Raw genomic sequence first — 24,384 nt, forward strand, 5'->3', positions numbered from 1 at the left:
ATAACAGTCCTGTCTCTCTCTTGTAAATGTATCTTTTGCTATTACCACTCGCAATGTGCAGAATCACTCAGCATTACTATAAAACATTTTTTTTTAAATGTGCCACTCATCTTAATGCACCAACTGTATTATCTGAATATAAGCTCGAGGACTGCTGTTGGGGCACCACGAGCCTGCATGTTTTAAATTCACAGCACAATAAAAATAAAGAATTCAAAAAAAAAAAAAAAACCTTTATGTACAAATTCCAATCTCCTCACTATCTATTACTTACTATGCCTTTCTTTATTATTTGAATTTTCTGGTAAACTCATTCTGACATTTTGCATTACTGCTATCCACTCTACTATGGTAATCAATTTATTATTAAAGTAAATAAATCAGTTGCAGGGGCACAGGCAAAGGTATAACATATTTTATCCTGAATATAAGTTTAGGATGCTCTTCCTGTCATTTCCGTTGCAGTATCTGGCTTTTGGCCTGGTGTAAATTCATGCTACATGTCTATTGCGTGCGGAGCGTATCAGGGCTCTCCAAGAGTAAGGAACCGTTTTAATGATTCCAGTGCAAGCAGTTCTTTAATTTGTTGCACATGTGCAGAGATAAGGAAACATTTTGGACGTTTGAACAATCCTTCATTCCAGTTGTAGCTAACTTTGGCACCCAAGATGTTTTTTCCAGCTATATTCCCTGTGATTCCCAGCCGTTGGATTGGCTGAGCATCTTAGGAAACGGAGATGGCAAGCAACTAGAGTGCCAGCATTAGCCCTCACTCGGTTATTCAGTTAGTTGTGACATTTTGTGATTCAGTTGTACATAACTTGAGTGGACGTTGAATATTCAACAGGAAATCAGTAACATATCTTGATGACTGCCGTTTGTGGTATGTAGATTAATACGGAATAGAATACAATCATCTAAAGAAAATGTGTTTACAATGAATTAATGCAGGTTTTATTCTTGCTCATAATAGTGTTCTTAAATAGCTCACAAAAGGTTAAATTCTAAATAGACTATGTTTTATATCATCTCAAGTTGCTGCAGGACAGGTCGTGCTGACATTTGCTGCCTGTAGCTGAAGATTAGTAAAAAAAAAAAAGAAAAATGTTTTTTTCCGTTGGATTGACTTAGGGAAAATTTATTTAGCGATCTATGAAAAGATGAGCATTTTTTTCGGAGCCTTCCAGAACCTGATCCGTGTGTAATTCCCAAGCTCAAAAGCGTAATCCATGCAGAAAACAAACAATTCTTCCTGGTAAGATGGCAGGGTCTTGATTCATTGACATCACATTAGTTTATAAAGCACAATATTGGATTGTAAATATTGCATTGGCTCACATTATTTGGAACTGACAGCTGACTAAACAGACCACACAACTACTTACATGGAATGAAATAGCACTTGTCTAGAATTGAAATATGAAGTTCATGGAAGGGCGATTCTTTGCCTTGACTAGGTGCATTGAATAACAGAGACAGGAGAGGCTTAATAAAAGGGAAATGATGTTCTTCTTTGTAGTACCAAGATATGCAGTTTGATTGTTGCCAGCATTTCAAATCCTTGAGCACACTTTCATTCGCCAAAAGAAGGATAGCAATATTATAACATATATTTCAATGAGAATTTCCAGAAATTACCTAGAAACATTTTACTTGGTACTTCCTGAAATATACAGTCATTGAAAAAAGAAAGTACACCCTATTTGAATTCTGTAGTTTTAAATATCAAGACATAATAACAATCATCTGTTCCTTAGTAGGTCTTAAAGTAAATACGACCTCAGATGAACAACAACACATGACGTATTACACAGTATCATGGTTTATTTAACAAAAATAGAGCCAAAATGGAGAAGTCATGTGTGAAAAATTAAGTACACCCCTACTGCTTTCATAGGACTTAAGAGGCTAAGTAGCAGGCAGGTGCTGCTAATCAAATGCCTGTGATTGATTACTAGCAAGTGTGACCTCTATAGAAGCCAAAGTATTGGTAGCTTGCTGGTCTTGAGGATTCAGGTGTGTGTTAGCACATGACCAAGGAGGAAAGACATCAGCAATGATTTTAGAGAAGCAATTGTTGCTGCCCATTAAACTGGGATGGGTTATAAGGCCATTTCCAAACAATTTAAAGTCCTTCATTCTACAGTGAGAAAGGTTATTCAAAAGTGGAAAACAGTCAAGACAGTTGCCAGTCTTCCCTGGAGTGGACATCTCAGCAAAGTCAGACCGTGCAGTGCTCAGAGAAATTGCAAAAAAAACCAAGAGTTACATCTCAGACTCTACAGGTCTCAGTTAGCAGGTTAAACGTTAGAGTTCATGACAATACAATTAGAAAAAGTCTGGACAAGTATGGTTGGAAAGGTTGCCAGGAGAAAGTCTCCTCTCTCTTAAAAAAACATGGCAGCACAGCTTAGGTTTGCACCATTGCATCTGAACAAACCACAAGACTTCTAGAGCAATGTCCTTTGGACAGAAAAGACCAAAGTGGAGGTGTTTGGCATTAACCCCTTAAGGACACATCACATGTGTGACATGTCATGATTCCCTTTTATTCCAGAAGTTTGGTCCTTAAGGGGTTAATGCACTAAGCCATGTTTGGTGAAAACCAAATACTGCATATCAGTACAAACACCTCATATCAACTGTCAAACAAGGTGGTGGAGGGGTGCCAATTTGGGCTTGATTTGCAGCCACAGGACCGGGGAACTTTGCAGTCATTGAGTAAACCAGTAGCTAGCAAATATATCTCAAACAATATACAGAAAATAAAAAAAAATAACAAGCAATAATACTTAGCTTATAAAAACGTGTAACAGCCTCCCTAGGTCGCTACCCAGAAAACGACCTATATCATATATAGTAAACCACAACAAAGATAATTCAGGATATGGCTGTGTAAATTAGATGTAGACAATATAAGCGCTCTCAGGGTGTCTCCCCCTTGTTGTAGTGGGGGGCTTGCTGAGACTTCTTGTCACCTCTGGATCCTTATTCCACCAAGAGACATCCACAGGTCAGGGTAAAATTGTAAAAAAATGTTATTCAATAAAAAGTAAGTAGTCACGAATTCAGCATAGGATATGGATAGCAGGAAAATAGTCCTACGCGTTTCGTTCTATATGAACTTCCTCAGGGACCACAGTTAAAACAATAACAATGTATCAATAAAAAATACAGAATAAACATATCCACGGCATTGAGTAAACCATAAACTCCTCTGTATACCAAAGCTGTCCGACAGCTCAAACTTGTCCGAATTTGGGTCATGGAACAGAACAATGATCCCAAGCACACCAGCAAATCTGCAACGGAATGGCTGGGAAAGAAAAGAATGAAGGTGTTACAATGGCCCAGTCAAAGTCCAGACCTCAACCCGATTGAAATGCTATGGCTGTGGACCGTAAGACAGCTGTGCACAAACAAATGCCAGCAAACCTCAATGAACTGAAGCCACTGAAGCCAAAACGATGTGAGAGACTGATAAAGTCAGACAGAAAACAATTATTTCACGTAAAGGTGGTTCTACAAGCTGTTGAATCAGAAGGTGTACTTAGTTTTTCACACATGCCTTCTCCATTTTGGCATTATTTGAGTTCGATAAATCATGACACGTTGCAATATGTCATGTCTAGTTGTTCATCTGAGATTGTATTTGCTTAATTTCAGCATTTGCTAAGGAACAGATGATTCTTATGTCCTGATATGTAAAACCACATAATTCAAAGAGGATGTACTTTCTTTTTCCTATGACTGTATTTTAAATACACATAAACAATACTGCAAAACAAAGTCGTAGTTTGTCTAGCGTACTAGAATTATATTGATTACTCATCTAGACAATTTAACGACAAACTTGAATATAGGGATGGAAGGTTAAAAGTTGAATGATGTGAGCTACCTAAGGAGTGCAAAGGGGTGACGAACATAAGGACCTCGCATATATAGTTCTTAGGAAATGCCCCCTGCGTTTTACGTTGCTTTGGTTGGTGGTTATAAAAAATGTGCTATTTCTTTGACAATTGTTTGAAACAGGATGGTGTCCATATGGAACAGGGCAAGGAATAGAGTGTTCTGATTGCCTACTGTGTGTTGTCTGGAAAATACAGTTTGTCATTGTATAGAAGGATTCCTGGCAAGGCTAATGCTAGATAATTTATTTCAGTAAGACACAAAAAAAGAAACTCAAAAGGCAAGCTATATAGCACACAGGTTTGTAATATATATTGAGTGCAGGGATTTTTGTATCTAGTACAGTATGTAACAAAATAAATTATATAGTCTCTCCTCAATATACTGCTTGGCATAAGCCTCAAATGGGTACTGTAATTCCTAGAATTCTGTACACAGGAAGATTGCATTGAGAGTTTAACTATCATAAATGTTATGTTAATTCCATATACTAAAGATACATCCTTAAATAGACATTTCAGAGGAGTATATGACACTGTGCAATATTTAATCCTCCCTGCATTAAATTGAAAAGCCAGATTTTCTATTTTGGTGAATGTTTACAACAGGCATTTTGAGCCTACAATAATTATAATCTGTCTCAGGAGACCTATACCCAGTCTGTTTCCATGCAGATTCTTGTTCTCAAGTTGTTTATTTTGACAATGTATAAACTAAATAAATCTTTTTGGTTTGGTAGTACATTATCTGGATTTTCTCTGCTTTCTTCCCCTCTTTAAATTTTTTAAATTTTTATTTATACATTCACCTGAGTTCTAATTTACTTGCGCAAAGGTCAAAATAAAGATAATTAAAATGCATTAACTAAAATGTATTTATTGGATTTGCTTAAATTTCAGCACATTCAGTGGCTTTCATCAGTCAGAATTATTAATGACATAAATAAATAAAAAAATTCAAGCAAATCTAAAGTACTTTTCAACTTTTCAAATTGAATTATAAATAAGTCAAACTAAATTATCTTTCAGATAACAAAAATAAAATATCGAAACAGAAATCATGCACAATAAGACTTTTAAAATATCTAAATAGTAGAGACTGTAATAAAAATAAATAATTAGCATAACTATAATAAATTTACACACTATTGTGACATAAAATGATAGTAAAACTGATTGAGAAATGTGTAAAAAGGCTCTCCTAAACACCGGAATATCCTGTCATGCCATTCCATGAATACTACCAATACCTCTTTGTTTAAAACTCCTCTTACATCAGTGGCTTAAATATATGTATTAAAGGACCACTCTAGTGCCAGGAAAACACACTCGTTTTCCTGGCACTATAGTGCCCTGAGGGTGCCCCCACCCTCAGGGTCCCCCTCCCGCCCGGCTCTGGAAAGGGGAAAAGGGGTAAAACTAACCTTTTTCCAGCGCTGTGCGGGGAGATCTCTGCCTCCGATCCTCCTCAGTTCCACCCCATCGGCTGAATGCGCACGTGCGGCAAGAGCTCCGCGCGCATTCAGCCGGTCGCATAGGAAAGCATTTACAATGCTTTCCTATGGACGCTTGTGTGCTCTCACTGTGATTTTCACAGTGAGAATCACGCAAGCACCTCTAGCGACTGTCAATGAGACAGCCACTAGAGGATTTGGGGGAAGGTTTAACCCATTTATAAACATAGCAGTTTCTCTGAAACTGCTATGTTTATAAAAAAAATGGGTTAACCCTAGCTGGACCTGGCACCCAGACCACTTCATTAAGCTGAAGTGGTCTAGGTGCCTAGAGTGGTCCTTTAACATAACAAATACACATATATGAGTGAGTATAAGAGAAGTGTCTGACCTACCAACCTAGTCTATATTGATCTATCTACACTATTCTAGTGGCTGTATGTGTGCATAATAAGAATGGTGGTGTCCCTGGCATCTTGGTATTGCCCTGTTGTCCAAATTGCTTCCTATACAAGACATATGTAGTCACAGAGGCACACACTGAAGAAAGTCCCTATCAATCAAATCCTGACTTTGTGTCCAGTTACCTTTGGGTAGGCAAAATCCAGGATAATTTACTACCCGCATGTGTCACTATTGTCCACAGAATGACATGTCCCAACTTCATCTGACTTCAGGGGGCCTTCAGGGCAGTAACCGGATGAATTTCTTAAATGCTGCTCCATTTGAGATATTATCTTCTGCCTACTTTAGTTGTAGTTATTTCGGGAGAAAATCCCTTTGCCAGTCTTTGGTTTACAAATTGGTCGATGTCATTTAGGAAAGATAACATCTCAGGCCCGTATTGTCCAGAGTGGAGCTTTGAAATAGGTGCTAAGGGCCATCCATGGAATGTTGGGTTAAGCTGTGATATCCCTTAGAACTGGTTTAGTCATGAGACGTTCAGCAACAGAATTGTTTTGCCATTTAACCCCTTCATCACCATCAGCTAGACTTGGGAATTCAACTGAAGAGTTGTATTTTCATAACAGAGTGGGATTGGGAAAGAGGAGGTATTGTCATATACGGTACAGTGGAACCTAAGAAATATACACTTGAAAACTATGTTTTTAGTGAATGGAGGCATTGTAAAACAAACTTTAGTGTTATTATTTATATGTAAATACACATAGACTGCTTGCATAAGTGTCTTGCAAACTTTGGTTTAACTTTTTAGTTCAGGCACAAACGTTGCAGTCTTGCAAATAATCAAGCAGATTTGTAGTAGTTGTACTGTTTAGTAAAGACAAAAAAATAAATTAATAAAAACTTTAAAAACCCATACAAGTACAATATTCCCCCACACAAATGAGTGAGAGCTTTATTTAATTGCTATCAAGTGATTGGGAAGCTGCTGTGTTCAGGTCTGTAGATAGCTTGCAAAAGATGATAGCATATCCTTGTTTATCTGTTGTTCAACTGTTAATATTTTCATATTCATAACTATATAGCATTACTACCAAAAGCCTTCAGGTCAGGGATTAGAGGGTGGGTTGGGGTTCAGAGTATCATTATTTACAAGTGCTCATGGTTGTCTCTTGGTGGTGCATAAGGAACATTTTGTGTCATCAGCATTTTCAGGATGTGCAGTTTCGAAGTGATGCACGTGAAAAATGTCAACAAACACAATCCAAAAAAGCTATCGTTGATCAAGAAAAATAAAGCTCTGAGCATCTGTGCTCTCTCTGTGGCATACCTGTAGTGGCTGGAATAGTATGAATATATTTTTAAAGGTGTAGTCTCATACAAAACCAATCAAATTCCATTTAGTGTTATGAGTATCCTGAGTGAAATATGGGGTTTTTATAGCTGCCATATGAGCTGAGGTACTAACCTGGCTTTGGATAAAACAAAATGCGATTAAATCCTTGGCTCAAACCTTCTTGTGTTTCTGCTGGAAAGGCCTTTTCTAGAGTTCACACACACCAGGGGTTCTATGCATGAAGTGATTATAGTTTGGATTGGTTTGGCGTTTTCTTTTATAGTTTATTGTATTCATTTATAAGTAAATATGGATTCTGTATTTTTAATACAGTTGTACTTAGATATAGCATAGTCATTTCCTATCTTTGTAGCCCGTCTCGGGTCTTTGAGCGTATTTTGCTCAACCCAGGAGATCTCAGGCTGGAAGAATTAATTGGAACTTTTTTTTTCCACTGTACTAATAGCAGCATCCTCATCTCGTGATTTGTAATGCTATTTGTGACAGTGTCTCGTTAGTAGGTGTGGTTCTTTTATCCAAATATGTTATTGAGTTTGTGTCTGTCCCCAGAGTCTTCAGTCTAGTACTGAAGCATACAGATTTTTTTTTTTTGTGCCTTTTTTATTTTATTTGATGTTCATGAGAATAAATAAGGAAAGGTTTTCATTAGCGACTGGGAAATGTGAAGTAACGCATGCTAAACTAAAAAAAATAAAATAAAAAACAAATATTAAAAGGATTAATGACTTGAGGTAAATTTCCACTTCACACTCATAAAGTTTAAAACCAATTAATAATAAAACAAATGTACTAATCTGCAGTCAGTTATTAATGACCAATTCTGTTAGCATCTGTTTGTATGTCTATCTATAAATTGATCTCTAGAACAACCGTCCTGGTCCATGAAGATCACATCTAAATTTGGACAAAGTTCTTGAATACCGAGCATGTGAAATAAAGTTTATCAAGATATAGTGGGAAACATAATTTTAGTAGTGACAGAGCTATTTCTGACACCACTTGCCACTCTTATTTATCACGGCAGGCTGAAAGGAGTTGTGTGGTCTTAAATACTTGGCCGTACTAGTAAGTAACCTTAAAAGGTATCCAAGAGTTTGCTTTATTAGTCTGCTCCCAATCTGTCTCACAATTTCATTATTTTGTCTACACAAAGCCATTGATACATAATAGATGGAGAGCTGCCTGCAGTTCAACTGAAGCACATTTTTATGTTATACTGTGGTGCCAAGAGCAACATGCACATTTATTTTCTGTTTATTTAACCTTCATCAAAATAATTGTTCTCTTTAGCACCAAGGTGTTTTTTTATTGGGCATCCTGAAACAGGCAGGAAATTGTAGATTGTCCCATTGCTTTAAACTTTGCTGCATGTCCCATGACTTACTTCAACACACAGTAGTTTTTTTTGCCAACAAGACAATCTTTTGTTGCAAAATTAAGTTGTTCTTGAGTTAGTCATATTTAAATTTAGTAGTGCTACTCCTACTTCTTTATGTTTCGATTGTCTACAGTTCTCCCACACTCCTAGTCTTAGCAACTACAAAGGAGGTGTTGTAGGCATCTTACTCCCCCCTCACTGTACCTTCCAAACAGCCCCCTGCCTTCTTTTTTCCTACCTTTAAAGTTCACACTGTCCGCCTCATTAAACCTAGTCCTTTAAGAATTGTCATCATTTATCACCCTACTGGTCATCCTAGCCCAGGGGTTAGTAACCTTTTAGTAGTACTCTGCAAAAACAAGATTTTTAAGTCTTTTAATTTTTTTGAATTGACATTTGTATCGTACTTGTGTTATTAATGTGTATTGTAGTTGCTTTGTAACGTTGTATTTGTGTGTACATGCTAATGAGTAGTTTGTGGGATTGTATATGATACATATGAATGTGGGCTGCGTATGGGGGCTACTTGTGGAATTGTGTGTTTGGGTGATATATCACAATTGTGGGTTTGGTGTGTGTGGGGGGGGCTGCTTGTAGTATTGCATGTGAGAGGCTGCTTGTGGGGTTGTATGCGTGTAAGTGGATTGTCAGGGGTGTTGTGTTTATGGGGACTGTGTGTGGCTGTTTGTATTATTTTTATGAGGTGGGGGGCTTCTCCTGCAGCTCTGTGTACATCTAGCAGTGTGGGTGGCTTCTCTAGGCTCCAGTGGGGACTGGGATGGCCAGGTACAGGTCAAGGGTAAAAAATGTGATAGCTGCTATAGGCTACTCTACTCCAGTGTGGATTCCAGTTCATAAGTGCTGGGATGAAGTGATCTTCTTCTAAGTACTAAAATGCAGAAATTTAGGATTATTCCTGACCACCTGCAATCACCGCTCAGGTTGCACTATCAGATATATGAAGTCCCACTGGGACTCCTAATAGACCAGAGCCTGTTTGCCTCTGGCAACCTTGAAAGCTTTGCAAAAGCACCTTGAGTGCCACGCATGGCACACATGCCATAGGTTGCTGACCCCTGTCCTAGCCTATTCATTGAACACTTTTCTCTCTGGCTATCCACTTCCTCTCCTCTAGCACTCCTTCTCGTATCCTTTGGATGGAAGCAGCATGCACTATGGGAAGGAGGCAGACTAGCAGAGTCAGTGTTCTGCTGGGAAACCTTGGCTCCTGGCATTCATGTGGCATGAAGTGACACGTACCACCTACCTAGAGATTATTGCAGACCACATGCACCTCTTTCATGGCCCTGATTGCAATGGCCTCTTTCAGCAAGATAACGCATCCTGCCACACTGCAAACATTGTTCAGGAAGGGTTTGAGGAACAAGACAAAGAGTTCAAGATGTTGCCTTGGCCTCCAAATTCCCCAGATCTCAACCTGACTGAACATCCGTGGGATGTGCTGGAAGAATACATCCAATCCATGGAGGCTCCACCGCACAACTTGCAGGACTTAAAGGACCTGCTGCTAATGTCTTGGTGCCACAGGGCACATTTAGAGGTCTCGTGTTGTTCATGCTTTGATGCATCAGAGCTGTTTTGGCTGCACTAGGGGGACCTACACGATATTAGGCAGGTGGTTTTAATGTTGTGGCTGATCAGTGTAATATATATATGCACACATTTTGCAATTAGATCACTGATAGGATTATTCGTCAGAGTGAGAATTCAAAACTAAAAGCTTAGCTGAGAATTTTTCAATTTTCTTTCCTATTTTGAACTTAATTTTAAATATTTCTTTGAATAACTACATTTTCAAACATCAGTATATATATATTTACGAGGATGTCTCTATCTGAAAAATTGTAGATAACCATAAAGTACCTAAACTACTTTTCTCAAATGCTGTAGATTGGATATGCTATTTTTTCTAATGAACTTATCTCCCAGTGTAACTATTCAGGCCTTGAATCTTGAACACTGTAATATTCACAATTATTATGATATATAAAGCACATTTACGTGAACTCATTGGTGTTTTTATCATTATTTTCAAGTTCATATTAAGTACTATCAGAGAAGTAAAAGTGAATTCAAGGAGAATTTTTCATTTAATGGTAAATTAACTGAAAGCATGTAGTTTGGTTATATTGACCTTACATTTGAAAATCAGTTTGCGTTCACCTTGAATTCTCAGTTTAGTACATAGCCCTGTGTGTCTGTATTTCAGAGAAATTGAGCAAGTTTGAAAAGGTTAATAAATGATCCAAAGCAGGAATAACGCCTTTATTTTATAGCAGAAAAGGTGATAAACCTGCCAGTCTTTAACCTTGAGATACTGTGCAGCCACACTTAATTGAGTCCTAACAATCGCAAGAATAAAACCACGCTGTTGAAAGTTTTCCAGCACAACATGTACTTGGATCAATATGAAAGACATTACACTGCCTTCGATTTGCTAGCCAAACGATCTAGTAAAACAGCATGTTGATAGTGCAGGCTATATTTTCCAGTTGTATAAATATTTAGAATTGGTTTTCAGCCTATAAAATAAGTAGAATGTATATGCAGATATTTATATCTATATATCTAAAATTGGAAACGTCTGGGTATGGATATCCATGTAATGAATTTCATCATTGGCAGATATATGACTGAGTCTGGGGTTAGATGCTGTGTTAACACTTGGCATTTTGAAGTGTAGGAAAATGAACTGAACATATGCATGGGGCGGGTGAGGGGGAAAGAGATTCCATGCTATGATACACAGATAACTTTTGAGCTCTGAAGGGTCAAGTATATCAAGTAACACAAAGCCCAATGTTGCACGTGAAATTATAAAACAAACCCTCTTTACCCAACAAGCTCGTTGCAATGCAAGTGAAATTTATTTACCAAAGGGTGAATTGACTGTAAAGTTATTTCGATTTTTATTTCATTGCATCTCACTGTTTAGAAAATGCATCTCTTCGTTTTATTTCCTTTATTATTTCCAGGTTACTATTTCTAACCTGTTTTTGAGTGTCTGGTCTGTTGTGAAGCTACTTCTAGTGGGCCATGAGTGGAAGGAATAGTAATTGGGCCGCCACGGCCAAAACAAGTTTTAGCCTGTATTATATTATTATAATGGTGAAGGAGATTTCATTGAATTGTTTTCATACTATTTTTGTGCTCTGTCTGTACATAGGAGTTTGTGACACATCTGTAACATATATTTGCATTATGTCCTGACTGAATAATTATGAAAGGAATGTGTTTAATCTTTGCAATGTTGGTACCAAATTTATAACTTAAATGTTTGGATTAATCAACTCCAATTGATTCAGAAATTAGCTCCCCGGCCAGTCCATTTATCTGCTCATTTTATATCTCTGGACCCTCAGCTGAAGACCAAAATTTTTTTTTTTTTTTTTTTTAATTTGCATTTTATTAGCTTTTGCACATAAATCTTACAACGTGACCAATATATGGGTAGAGTAAAGTATAGTAAAATATAAACATTTGCAATGCTGGGTATGGGTCCTTATCACATATAGTCAAACAACACTACATGTTAAGGAGATATGATACTAGGTTAAAATATGCTAGTTTTACTTGTAATGTCTAGGATTAGAGTAAAGTGTCTCTAGATTTTAGTTGTGTCTTCGGTCTCTCGTCATTGATAGTAGGCTTGTTTTGCCGTCCTCGCATTGTAGGTTTGCGCTGGAACTCTTCAGGTAGTGTTCCTCGAGCCCCGTAATTTTTGCAATGGAAGGGTCTTTACTACTGCAGATTCCAGTCTCCACCGTGGTGCGGTGTGGCCCTGAGCCATAGGGGTCAGTATGTCGTGCCCCTTGGGGTCTGCTCGTTTCTTTGGTGTAGGCTCCGGTTGCATTTGTTGTCGTCTGTCTGTTAGTGCATTAAGGCTGCGGAGGAAAGGTTCTGGTTCCTCGGAGGAAGTGAGGGTGACCTGTCCTGTTCCCGACATTGCTAAGAGTGACCCGTCCGCTCCCCATCTGTACTTCACGGAATTGTCTCTTAGTCTCTTTGCTATGGGTGCCAGTTTCCTCTTCTCTACCAATACTGCAGAAGGGAGATCACTGTATATCGCCAGTGTAGTGTTTTCGTGGTGTATGGTTTGTAATTCCCTGGATCTGGCCATGATCGCGGCTCGTACCGCTATGTCTCTTGTGAGAGCGATTGTGTCTCTCGGGGCGTCGCTAGGTGCTGCAGCGGACTTTTTCACCCTGAATGCTGCTTTTATGGCGGGTGAGGTTGCTTCGCTTTTGATTCCTAGAGCTGCTATCGAGTTCCTGGCGAACTCCAATAAGTGCTCCCCTTTAACAGACTCTGGGATACCCCTAATACGGATGTTCCTTTGTCTGTGTCTGGTTTCGAGCAGTGTCATTGCCCGTTGCATCTGGCGTACCTGAGTGGTGAGTTCCGCTATTTGGCTGCTGTTGCTTTGTATGTGGCTGTCTCTGGCGGTTTCTCTCTCCTCCACCTCTTTCACTTTTTGTTGTATAATCCCCATTTCATTTTGTGCCTCTGCCAGATCTGCCTTCCAGATCTTTCTCAGGTCCGTTAGCAGGTTCTTAATGTCCCCTTTAGTGGATGGGGATGAGTCTTCTTCCGACTCCGAGGTGTGGGGGGTCTCCCCCTGTACGGATGAGGGAATCGATTCCTCTCCCTCCTGAGAGTCTTCCGAGGCTTCTGGGTCTGTGTGGGCTTCGGGCGCCATCTTGGGCTGCAGCAGCGGTTCAGGCCTGCTGAAGGAGAGCCTGATATCAGGCATACGCGGGGGTTCGGGTCGTGCTCTTTGACGATTCTTGCGGCCCATTTCGTTCTCTGGGGGTTCGTGGGTCTCGTGCTGTGAGTAAAATTTGTTTTATATCGGCTTTTCTTTCTTTTTTGTGGGTTCCTGTCGGAGCTCCACAGATAGACGTCTGGTTCAGTGCTCTGCCGGCCACGCCCCCCCTGAAGACCAACATTTTAACTAGAGGATTTTGGGAAGTATGTTTTCACTGAATTACGCAGTTCCACTTCTTCCAAGTTAATAAATCTTAGTTTGTAAAAGCCGCTAAATGTCAACCATCTTTGTGTGTGATCTAAATGTGAAACCTACTTGAAGGGAGGGTTTTTGCTCCGTTTTATGTATAGAAATATTGGATATTATAATACATTTATTTTTAGTATTATTATCTTTATTTATATATATCACCAACCTGTCCCACAGCCACCAACAAATCTTCAGATAAACACTTCATATATAAATTCAGATAACATTTTTTTTACTCATATTACTTTAAAACTTCTGATAAAAATTTATTAATTTTCCTTTTTTACTTTCCAACCATTGTCCCAAGTATAGAGTTTTTTTTGTATGCAGAGTTTAGTTGGATATATTCCTAAACAAATTGTTTTCATGGCTGTATGGGAAGCAAATTCATCCTCATTTGCTCTTTGCCCGCCCAGCTGATATCCGAATTGTAGTTTTGCTGAGCAGACTTGGAATGTCATGGCTTTGTATCTTGGCTCCTTGTGTTGCTGAGTGGCAGCATTACTGAGGCTTCAGGCAGATTGCAAATGACGGGAAGAATTCTGGGAAAGGAAACATAGTTTGCCTATTTATCCATGTGTCTCTTTTTTATTTTTCAGATTGCAGAATGAAAAATGGATGAATGTACGAGCAGGAGACATCATCAAACTTGAGAACAATCAGTTTGTGGTTGTACGTAAATTATTTCATTGTTTCAATATATTTAATCAATGATTGCTGATATTAGAAATTTCAGCTTATGCCAGAAACACGTGCACAATTTAATACAGTTTAATCCATTTGGGCTGACACGTAAGAGTTCCATTGATGTCCTGATTAGGATTGTATACATTATTTTGCATTTACTGTAGTAATAGAGTGTATGTTTCAAGAGGTTTACCATCAGTCACAGTTGTACAAGAATTTCCACTGGCAGTCTGACCATACCTGAAGAATTTATAATCTGACGGTCTGACCTAGGCTTGCACACAGTTCTGCTTCTAAAATAGGGCATTGCTTAGAGGACATGGGCAGAGATACCAAGGTATGAACATACTAACAATTTCAGCTTTGCCTTACAATGCAAATATGTGGATATCAGTGTCAAACACTAAATGATACATACACCTGAGGAACTAGGATCTGTTAATACATCTCCTAGCAGACTGTGGACAGTTGATATGTTATTCAATAAAACGGACCAGTAGCTGAAAGAAGAGATAATCTCATGTGAATATTAATAATCCCAAATAACTTTACACGGCTCAATCGTGAGTTCTTTGGTTCTAAGACCCCAGAATACTGGATTCCATTATTATTTAAATAGCATCGACATATTACACAGTGCTTTACAATTTTACAGTGGTGATGTAAAGCAGTAAATAAATGGCAAATAACTCTAGCATAAGGAATACAAACATGTGTTTGTCTAAATATGTTTGTCATCCCCACCCCCTGTTTGTAAAAAATTACAGTTTCACTCCTCTTGTAGCCGACACCACATCAAACTCCACAATGCTGGAATACTGATGATCTCAGCTAATCCAATGCTTCCCCAAACGACATCATTGGGAAGCAAGTGTGTATGTGTGGCAAAACTCTGTGCTTCGCCTATCAAATGTCCTTCATGAGAATAATTTCATTGAATAGGAGAGTCTGACTCCGTTATTCTATGAGATGTGTTACCCCTGCAATGATACCATTGCGTATCTAATAAACAACAATATTTTAGATTGCAAGATTTAAAACAACAGGGGAACTGCACCAGACTACTTCATAGAAATAAAGTGGTCTGGGTGCCTTTAGCATTTTTTCAAGGTATCATGAGAGAGACAGGGGCAGACTGGTGTAAAGAGTTAAATTACATGGGAAGATGGTGCCTGTTCCTAAAATTATGTATTTTAAGGAACTTCTTAAACAACTGAAGAGTAGGCTAACATCTGGGAGGTGTAGGGATTAGCATCTTAGTAATGATAAATTCTTTGATAAATCCTTTTGTGTGATAGCATTGCAGGTGTGAACACAGAATATACAAAATGCAATGACAAGGAGCGTTGTTGAGAGAATTGTTGGTTTGTGTCAAAAGTAGCCAATGTAAAGATTGGCTAACCAGTGAGGCAGGTGAAGAGTGGCACATAAAGAAGGTAATCCTGGTGTAAGGTTTTGTTAGCGATATAGAGGGGCTATTTAGAAGTTTATGGCAGAAGCAGTAATAGCAGTTATTTCTTAATGTCAATAGGTGGCAGGAGTGGTTCACTGCACTTCTTGCTTAGGGTTAGACACATGGCAATATGTTTCATAGGTTTGCAATATCAGTATATTTGATGGACTCTCCTGTGTCAGTAGCATGTTTGGGTGCTAGGAACTCCGATCCAGCTTGGACCAAGAGAATAATTTTAAAAATTACTGTTAAGAATTAAAAAAAAAATCTATTTTCCAATATAATAGCTTTTGCTTTGAGTTTTGCAAATTCACTAGAATTCACTCTATAGTGAATATACCATAAACACACATTTAATTTCACTGGATTAAGAGATCATAGAACCAAGCTAATTTTATTATTTTATTTGTATGTGCAATTTTACATTGACATTTCAATATTATATTCACAGGCTGATTTGCTGCTTCTTTCCAGCAGCGAGCCACATGGTCTTTGTTATGTTGAAACAGCTGAACTCGATGGGTGAGTTTTTTTTTATAAATATGTTAATATTTGTGTTGATCTGCAATATATTACTTTACTCTCTCTGACACCAGCCGTTTGTGAATATGGAATGCACATTTGATTTAGAACACTGTGGGGTTTTTTTTCCGTTTGCATTCTGGATTCCAACATGAGACTGATTAAACCCCAAACCAGCATTTTCACAAAATTACTATATAAAGTAAATTCTTTATTCATTTGACATAAGTTGAACATGTTATATTCAACCCATTCCTATGCCAAATATTGTTAGTTGATACATACATATTATTTGGAGACATTTTATATTATTTGTCAATTCTCAGACACACTCATTAAATTTCAATAAAAAATAGTGACTATTAAATTAGAAGTTATTGATACCTAGTAGAGAGAGGATAGCAATGTTATTCCTGGGAGATGCTTTGGATTAAGGCGATTTTTAAAAAAACTTTTGTTTTAAATACATGCCAGTAGTGAGTGAAATGGACTACCTAGATAGTAATTATGTGGAGGTAGACACAAATAATTTTGTCATGGTAGAACTGCTGACTTAAGGTCGGTGGTAGTTTTACCTTGAATGTGACAAGGATAGCTGCTTGTGGTGACACAAGTTTTTCAACTCACGTTTAAGCAGCAAAACCACTACATCTTTGTGTTTTAATGCACGGGTACTGTCCCTTTTCTTGGACGGTGCAAAACAGCCCTTTTTACATATGACTTAAAATGTACCTTTAATGATGTATAAGTAATGCTTCTCACAGAGAAATGCTGGATTTCATGCTTACCTGTGAGAAGCATTGTAATGACATATTGTCACGATTATAGATGCTGAGTGACCCACGTAAGGACGGCTTCATAACCACTACACAACCACTTGCCAGGAACTGGCTAATTGAAAGAGCAATTATTTTGGGAAGCTTAAGGCGGCACGGTCACTTTTACCCTGCAAAATTAGTATTTTATAAATATAGAATCTTTATGAAATACTCATGTTGACTGTGTTGGAATTTCACTGATTGGGTTGGAATTACAGTAGGGACTACTTTGTCTCAGTATTTTTGCTACACCGGACTTGACACTGAGTGGGGCTACTGCTATCAAGAAGTGTCAATCACCCTGGCAGTCTCCAGTGACAGCTGCAGGGAAATTGACTCTATCTGTGTAGGATCCCGCGGTCTCACAGGATCCTCCATTGACCTCAACTCCTCAACTTGCCTGCCCAGCACAAGTAGTGGGATATGCAGTTCAGCTCCTGGCAGCAGTTCCATTCTTTAGAATACATGAGTGGAAGTTGATAGCAGTCCTATCTGCACATTTGGCAAGCCGTGGCTCAGACCCTCTCAAGAAAACCCTCACCAAAAGTGGACATTTCAACTCTGTGTACTCTTGCAGCTTACACACGTGTACACACAGAAGAAAAATAGCTGATGTCAGTTCTAACCAATTGTGCAAGGGGACAGGAGCAAGGGACATCTTTGCACTTTAATCTATGTGCCTTGAGGACTGAACTGGAAATCAGTGAGCATAAATAGTTATGGTGCTTGTAGTGACCCTCTAAAAAGAAACTTCAATCACCTAACATAAAACCATTTTTATCACACTTTGTGAGTCTTTTTCTAATGGGCTAATTTAACAAGAGCATTTTGAAGAATAACAGGTTCCACTGATCTATAATAAAAATGAGATTATACAATATTGTGCCCCTATCCATGATAAGGACATGCATTTTTAGTGAGAAATTCTTCAAGGAAAGACAAAATTAAACTTCCCAATAAATATCTGGCAAAATATTTGTACAGTGAGCTCAGGGAAATAAATCATGTACTGTAACATTTACCTTTTTATAATTCGATCTCTTAATTAAACTCATATTGAATGGATGAAGCGTGTTTAACATTTTTGCTAATTGAAAGTATTTATTTGCATGATACATCATACACAATCAACTGCAAATAATGTTGAATAGCTTTAGTATATTCATATTGTAAACATGAAAGGATCAATGAATGATGATGTAATCAAAATATCAAAACATTTAGTACGGTTAAGTCATATTGTTGGTATTTTTCTTTTCTTTTTAGTCGTAATCTTTATTATTTTTTTTTTTATTCCACTTATATTTCTAATCCCGCCTGCTGCAGTTGTTTTAAATTGAATTTTAAACAAAGGTTGTGGAAATTGTATATTTCCTTTTTTTTTACGTGTTTACATGTACGTGACAGTTTACTGCAGGATAAATGTGTTCCTTTAATGTTAATAAAAATGTAACCCATGTTCAATAATTAAAGAACAAAGAACCTATGTGGGATAGATTACACAGGTGTCATGCATGTCGTTGTTAAATTAGAACCTTGCAGCAATTATAATTGGAATGTTGTTTTCTTAAAGCTTAACGGTTTAATCTTTGTTGGATATAAAGGGATGGATAGTAATATTTACATTCCAAAGAATAGCTGCGGAAGAATTATGTATTCATTGAGTACGTTGAGCATGCAAAGTACATTCAGTAAACATATATCAAATTCTCCTGGTGAGAAAAAAATGCTGCTATGAGGAGGCCTTGTTCTGCAGATGGGAGCACAGCTGACCTGGAGATGTTCTCTTGCAGAGATCCTCTTCTCCAGATCTGCTGGGCAAAATTTTCTGTCTTCGTGATTATAGAGAATCTGGTGAAAAAAATAGTAAAAATGGAAAGAGGGTGAATTCTGGTGGACTACATCTCCCATAATGCTATGAAAGCATCATTGCTCTATGAGCATAATGGGAGATGTAGTCCACAACATCTCGAGTGCCAAAACTTGCCCAGCCGTGCGCTAAAATGTGATTCTAAAATCTTAAGCCAAAATAGTTTTTGTATTTTTTGGAAAAAAAATCCCCAGCTCAGCTCTGGTTGCATGTTTAGAAAGTGTGGCCTAAAATGTTTAATTTAGTTTGAATGCCAGACAGTTAACCTTGTCAGCTAGAGTTAATCACTAAACTAAAGATAGTAAAGAATTGCATACTTAGGACAAGCTGGAAATCATATCAACTATTTTCCAGATTACTTTTTTTTTGGCCTGTAATTGTCAGTTCCCTTATCAGTTTTCCACAATGCCCACTTTAGTGAGGAAGTCTAAATGTGTTTTTATTTTATTTTTTTAAATTCTCTTTTTATTTTTGAGGCATAAGAATTTACAGTGTGAGCATAGCTACATACGGTAAATGGGTTTTATTTGCAGGAAAAGTTGTTTTTTAAAAATTACTCAGCATTTTTATATAGAAACAAAAATAAACAAAAGCTTTCTTTTTAAGACCTGATGATAGACTTACAGTTCCAAAAATCATGTGCCGGTGGCCTCCTTTGCTCTATAGGCCAAATGCTGTTGACTTCTTTGTTTCACTTAAAATTAGTCTAGCAGGTTCAGGTAAAGTGACACTTAGACTTGTATTTGTCATGTTTTGCTTCTCTAGTAGTAGGTTAGAAGCTTGTGCCACTTTTCTAACAGACCTACAACTTTGCAGATACAGAGCTTCACACTGAATGCTTACATCTGGTTATGCAAGGCCAGTTATTATACCCTAGCTATTATACCCCTTGTACTGGGTCCCTGTTGGTTGAAACAAGCATGCGAACTGTTCAACTGCTCACACTTTGTGTGTTGTTTTTTGTAGCTTTGCAGCTTTCTCGGTGGACCCATTAACAATGGGAAGTGTATAAAGTGAGATCCTTGTTTTTATTAGTTCTGCTTACATTTACTTAGAATCCCTTTTATTGATTACATGAAAAAAAGGGCCACCCACTGAATAACTGTCATCAATGAGAGAGAGAATAAAAATAAATATCAGTGCAAGGAGCTAGGGAGGGAGCGCACAGAGGGAGAGAGGGAAGCAAGGTCATGGCTTCCCCTTGCAGGTTATACTGCGGGGGAGAAGCCCATTGCGTCTGTCGCCAGCGTGTCTAACAATAGACATATTTCTTGCACAGAATTGAAAAAAAATTGCGTGTGCTAGGCTGGCAACTAGTCCCCAGCACAAAAGTGCAGATTGCTGCAGAGTGGTCATGGTGGTTGAAATGATTTTTTATTTTATTATTTTGCATCAATAAAGACAGTAATAACAATTTTGATGCAGTTAACAGTCTCTTCTAGTGGATCAGGAGCAATAATAAGCTGTAGGCCTCAAGTTTGAAGATGATAGGATCCAGGTCCGGACTGGCGATCAGGCAAATTGTGTGGAACTGTATCAAATGCATTGGCAAAATCCAAATAGATCACATCCACTGCAACACCATGATCTATACTTCTACTTACTTCTTCATAGAACGCAATCAAGTTAGTTTGACATGACCTGTGCTTCATAAAACCGTGCTGATTTTTGCTGATAACCATGTTCTTCTCAAGGAATTTTTGAATATTATCCCTTAATAACCTTTCAAATATTTCCCCAGCCACAGAAGTTAAACTCACAGGTCTATAATTTCCAGGCAAGGATTTTGAACCCTTTTTGAATATAGGAACCACATCTGCCTTCCTCTTATCCTCCGAAACACTTCCTGAAAGAAAAGAAAGAAAAGCTAGTTAATGGCTCTCCAATGGCACTGCACATGCTACACCTCTAGCAGTAGAATGTTTACATTCTGTGTTTGCCGTGTTTCATAGTGAAAGGCAGCACAAACAGACTCAAGGCACCATAGCTACTTCAAGTCAGTGAAGTGGTCATGGTGCTTGAGTAGCCCTTTAAGGGGACACTCCAGGCTGAGCTAACGTTAACACCCATTCTTAATATATTATATAGGTAACACATTAATACAATGGGCTTGTTTATGGTATATAAATGTAACGGATCCCTTATACTCTGGCTGAGTATATCTGTTATAAATCTCCCGAGTCTCAAGCGCAGTAGTGATTATAGTCCAAGTTCCCCAAACATCCGCCTAGACTTGATTAAAGCTAGAAACAAATGTGTTTAATCATGGCCAAATTGCCCACTTATATAAAAAACAAGGATGCAGTAAAACACGCCCAGAAAACTCCCACAAAATGTCTTCAAATTCCTGTGTCTCGGCATAAAAACATAAAATATCAAAATATGTAAAAAAAATACTTACAAAACAAATTGGAACCCCCACAAATTATGTATTGTTAAATAGCCCTGATCTGAGCGCCATAGTTCTCCAAATAGCACTCAAATTCATGCAGTGTAGGGGAAACGCCACTGTGTGGAAGTTCTGACTGGCCGCACACAAGGTACTATGCCCAAAACAGTTTCAGGGTGTTTTGTGCTTTTGCCGGTCAACTTTCAGGAGCTCTTGCAGCCGAAACACGGGGTGCTCCGGCTGGCTCCTAGGTAGCGTTTGTTCCCCTTAGTTTTAGGCACCATCCCTCCAAAGAGCGCACTCCTGGCGGATTTTAAAGTGGTTTAAAACCGCGAACCAAGTTGTCCGGGAACCGCATGGTCACCTCCTGCCGAAAACAGTTACATAACATTCGCGCCTAAGTCCCGCCAAGGTGACCAGGAACCCACGAAGTCCTCATGCCAAATTTAGTTCCATAGTCGTAGCTATTAGTATCGCTGGGACTCTTTGTGGATTTGGTTCCCATAAACGGCCACCAGAGAGCCAGCGTTCGGTTCCATTCGCATGTAGGGAAATTGCCGAACCAGGGACACCCAGGGCAAGCTACTAGTGGCGGTTGGGGAGATTTAACTCCCAAACAGGCTCTTGGAATATTGCCCCTAGTCCTGGGGCAGGAGGCTAGCAAGCAGGCTCCTCCAGGAGCTTGTGGCAAACGTCCAAGGTAAGGAGCTTAATATTTACTAAGTATTATTCTTTTATACTTTTATGATTATATCATTTATTTCTGGTTACTGACAAAATAGCTTCTGATTTCTTTTTATATATTTCTAAACTTGCCACCTGTATTATACACACGTGATTTTTCTTTCCAATTTTTTTTTTTGCGTTTCTAAAGTATATATACATACAATGTAATAACAATAAAGGTATTGACAATACACATGTTTAATATACAGGATTTTCTTTTTTAAATTAATTTTTTCTTGCTAGATTAATGGTCCTCCATGTGTGCAAACCTTAATCGATTACATACTTCCATACTCTGTGGAGGGAGACCGACTGTCTCTGCTCCCAGAAATGTGTCCAATTTAATGTGTGAAGCTCTCATGGAGAAGTGTAAGCCATGTTCGGCATCATAATGCTGTGTGAGATGATGGCAAACTTGAAGATCTTAAGGAGGAAGCGCTTGTAGTGGCTTTTTGTCTGCCATCCACCAATGGCATTTGCTTTGGACAAATGTATAATTTATAAACAATGGCAATATCTTACATTGTCTAAGAAAATTGGTAGCATCTATGCACCAAATCCACTAAAGTAAAATTAAGTGGTTTTGGTGCTCAGTATCTTTATTTAAACCAGATATTTGCTGCATTTGAGTATTTGAGAAGTAGAATATTAAATGCCTTGTTCAACTAGCAAACAAATATACAACTTATGCTCATTGCCCAGAGAGAAATATTCCTAAAAACTGAAGTTAATAAAAACATGGTATTTTAGAAGAGTCCTCAACCATGCTATCACCTACCGGCCCACCCGGAGTTCAAATTTAGCTAGAACTATGTTTCTATGTAAAATGTCGACTTGAGATTATATTCCAATATACATTGCTTGCTGCCAAATGCTCCAATGTACGACTGATTAAATAGGTTAAAGTACACAATGTGACATGACAGGCTTTTAAATGAATGCCTTTCCTTTCAAAGGGGCTCTCATGGCATTCATTGGCATGGGAAGTGTTAATAACATCATGTTCTGTTTACAGTAGCCAACTCTGTGTTTAGCCACATTGCTACAGTTCTCTGACACACACACAGAAACCATGATGTTGACACAAACCAGATACTTTGTGGCAGTGATACCCAATTTTTCACTCAATCAAATAAAGCATAGCGATCTTAACATTTTGTGCTAAAGTAAGTTACTCACCTCTCCGGCATTCAGTGTGTTAATTATGTGTGCACAGAACTTCTAAGGGAACAGACGAGAGCTGTCTGTGGGTAGACAGACTATTAATAAAAACAGAATATTAGGAATGGCAATGCTGGTGGCCAAATTATCTCATGGTTTGTAATCCTTGTCATTTCTCTGGACACTCTGGAAAAGTATTCTGTCGTTACTAAGATATAATTCACATGTGACTAGTTAACACTCTATTAATACCTTAATATGACAAGATGTATATAATTGTGTATTTTTCAGAGAAACTAATTTGAAAGTTCGTCAGGCTCTTCCAGTAACTGTGGACCTTGCAGAAAATATTTTCATACTTGCTTCGTTTGATGGTAAGAAAGAAATAGATATATTTTGTGAATGTGTACGTGCACGCGCATGCACGTACGCTATTTTTGTTTACTTACATTTTTATTGTTTTTCAAAATACAATACATAAGCACACGCTATTATTATGTGTTTTTTTCAGTCAATATATAAATGGTTTTAGATTTCATTTAAATTTTACCATCCGGGTTCTGTGGCATGTGTGTCAAAACTTGTATAGATATATCACTTCCCTGCCCTGTCCTTACGTCTTGCCATATTCCATTCGATGCATGACCAAGCCAACCAACTCTCAGCATATGGCACTGTAATTCAATGAAAGAAAACATGCATTGGTTCTTTCAGTATGTAAGTACTTTCATATATTGTATTAAATGTAGGAAAATGTACATATCAGTCATTCTAAATGTGACTTGGGATCTCTTTATAGGATAAGATTTGCCATTTCTAGAAAATGTATAAATTAAATGATATTTCCCTGGACTTTGGCAAAACGGTAAAGGCTGTGGAGGGGGAGCTAGAGAGTAGGTCAAACTCATCCTATTTATGTGATGCATTTCACAACTCTTAGCATTGTTCCATGCCCTACTAAATGTGGGATCTGCTCATCTCATTGGTGTTAGCAGTACAGGACATCATGTTGGAGAAGGACACTATCTTCAGATAACTATCTATCTCTTGTTCTATAAATCTAATGGCACTGTGTTTTCACAGTACAAATTATAGATTAAATCTATACCAAGGTAAAGACGAGTTGCAGTTCACATTATTTGAGGTTAGATGTTCATTTTAAATATATGCAGCTTTAAAATGTTTGTCATGTCTTTAAAGGGACACTCCAGACCCCTA

General features: G+C 38.0%; 1 protein-coding gene across 1 annotated transcript in view; it reads left to right on the forward strand.

Annotated features, from left to right (window-relative positions):
• ATP8B4 (ATPase phospholipid transporting 8B4 (putative)) overlaps nt 1-24,384 on the forward strand; it is a 215,325-nt gene that overhangs the window by 103,661 nt on the left and 87,280 nt on the right. Inside the window, exons 7-9 of the mRNA XM_063449017.1 lie at nt 14,140-14,212; nt 16,132-16,202; nt 23,458-23,540. Of these exons, the coding sequence (XP_063305087.1) occupies nt 14,140-14,212; nt 16,132-16,202; nt 23,458-23,540 (227 nt within the window). The remainder of the gene's footprint in view (nt 1-14,139; nt 14,213-16,131; nt 16,203-23,457; nt 23,541-24,384) is intronic.

The sequence above is a fragment of the Pelobates fuscus genome, chromosome 3 (assembly GCF_036172605.1).
Source record: "Pelobates fuscus isolate aPelFus1 chromosome 3, aPelFus1.pri, whole genome shotgun sequence".
Classification (NCBI taxonomy): domain Eukaryota; kingdom Metazoa; phylum Chordata; class Amphibia; order Anura; family Pelobatidae; genus Pelobates; species Pelobates fuscus.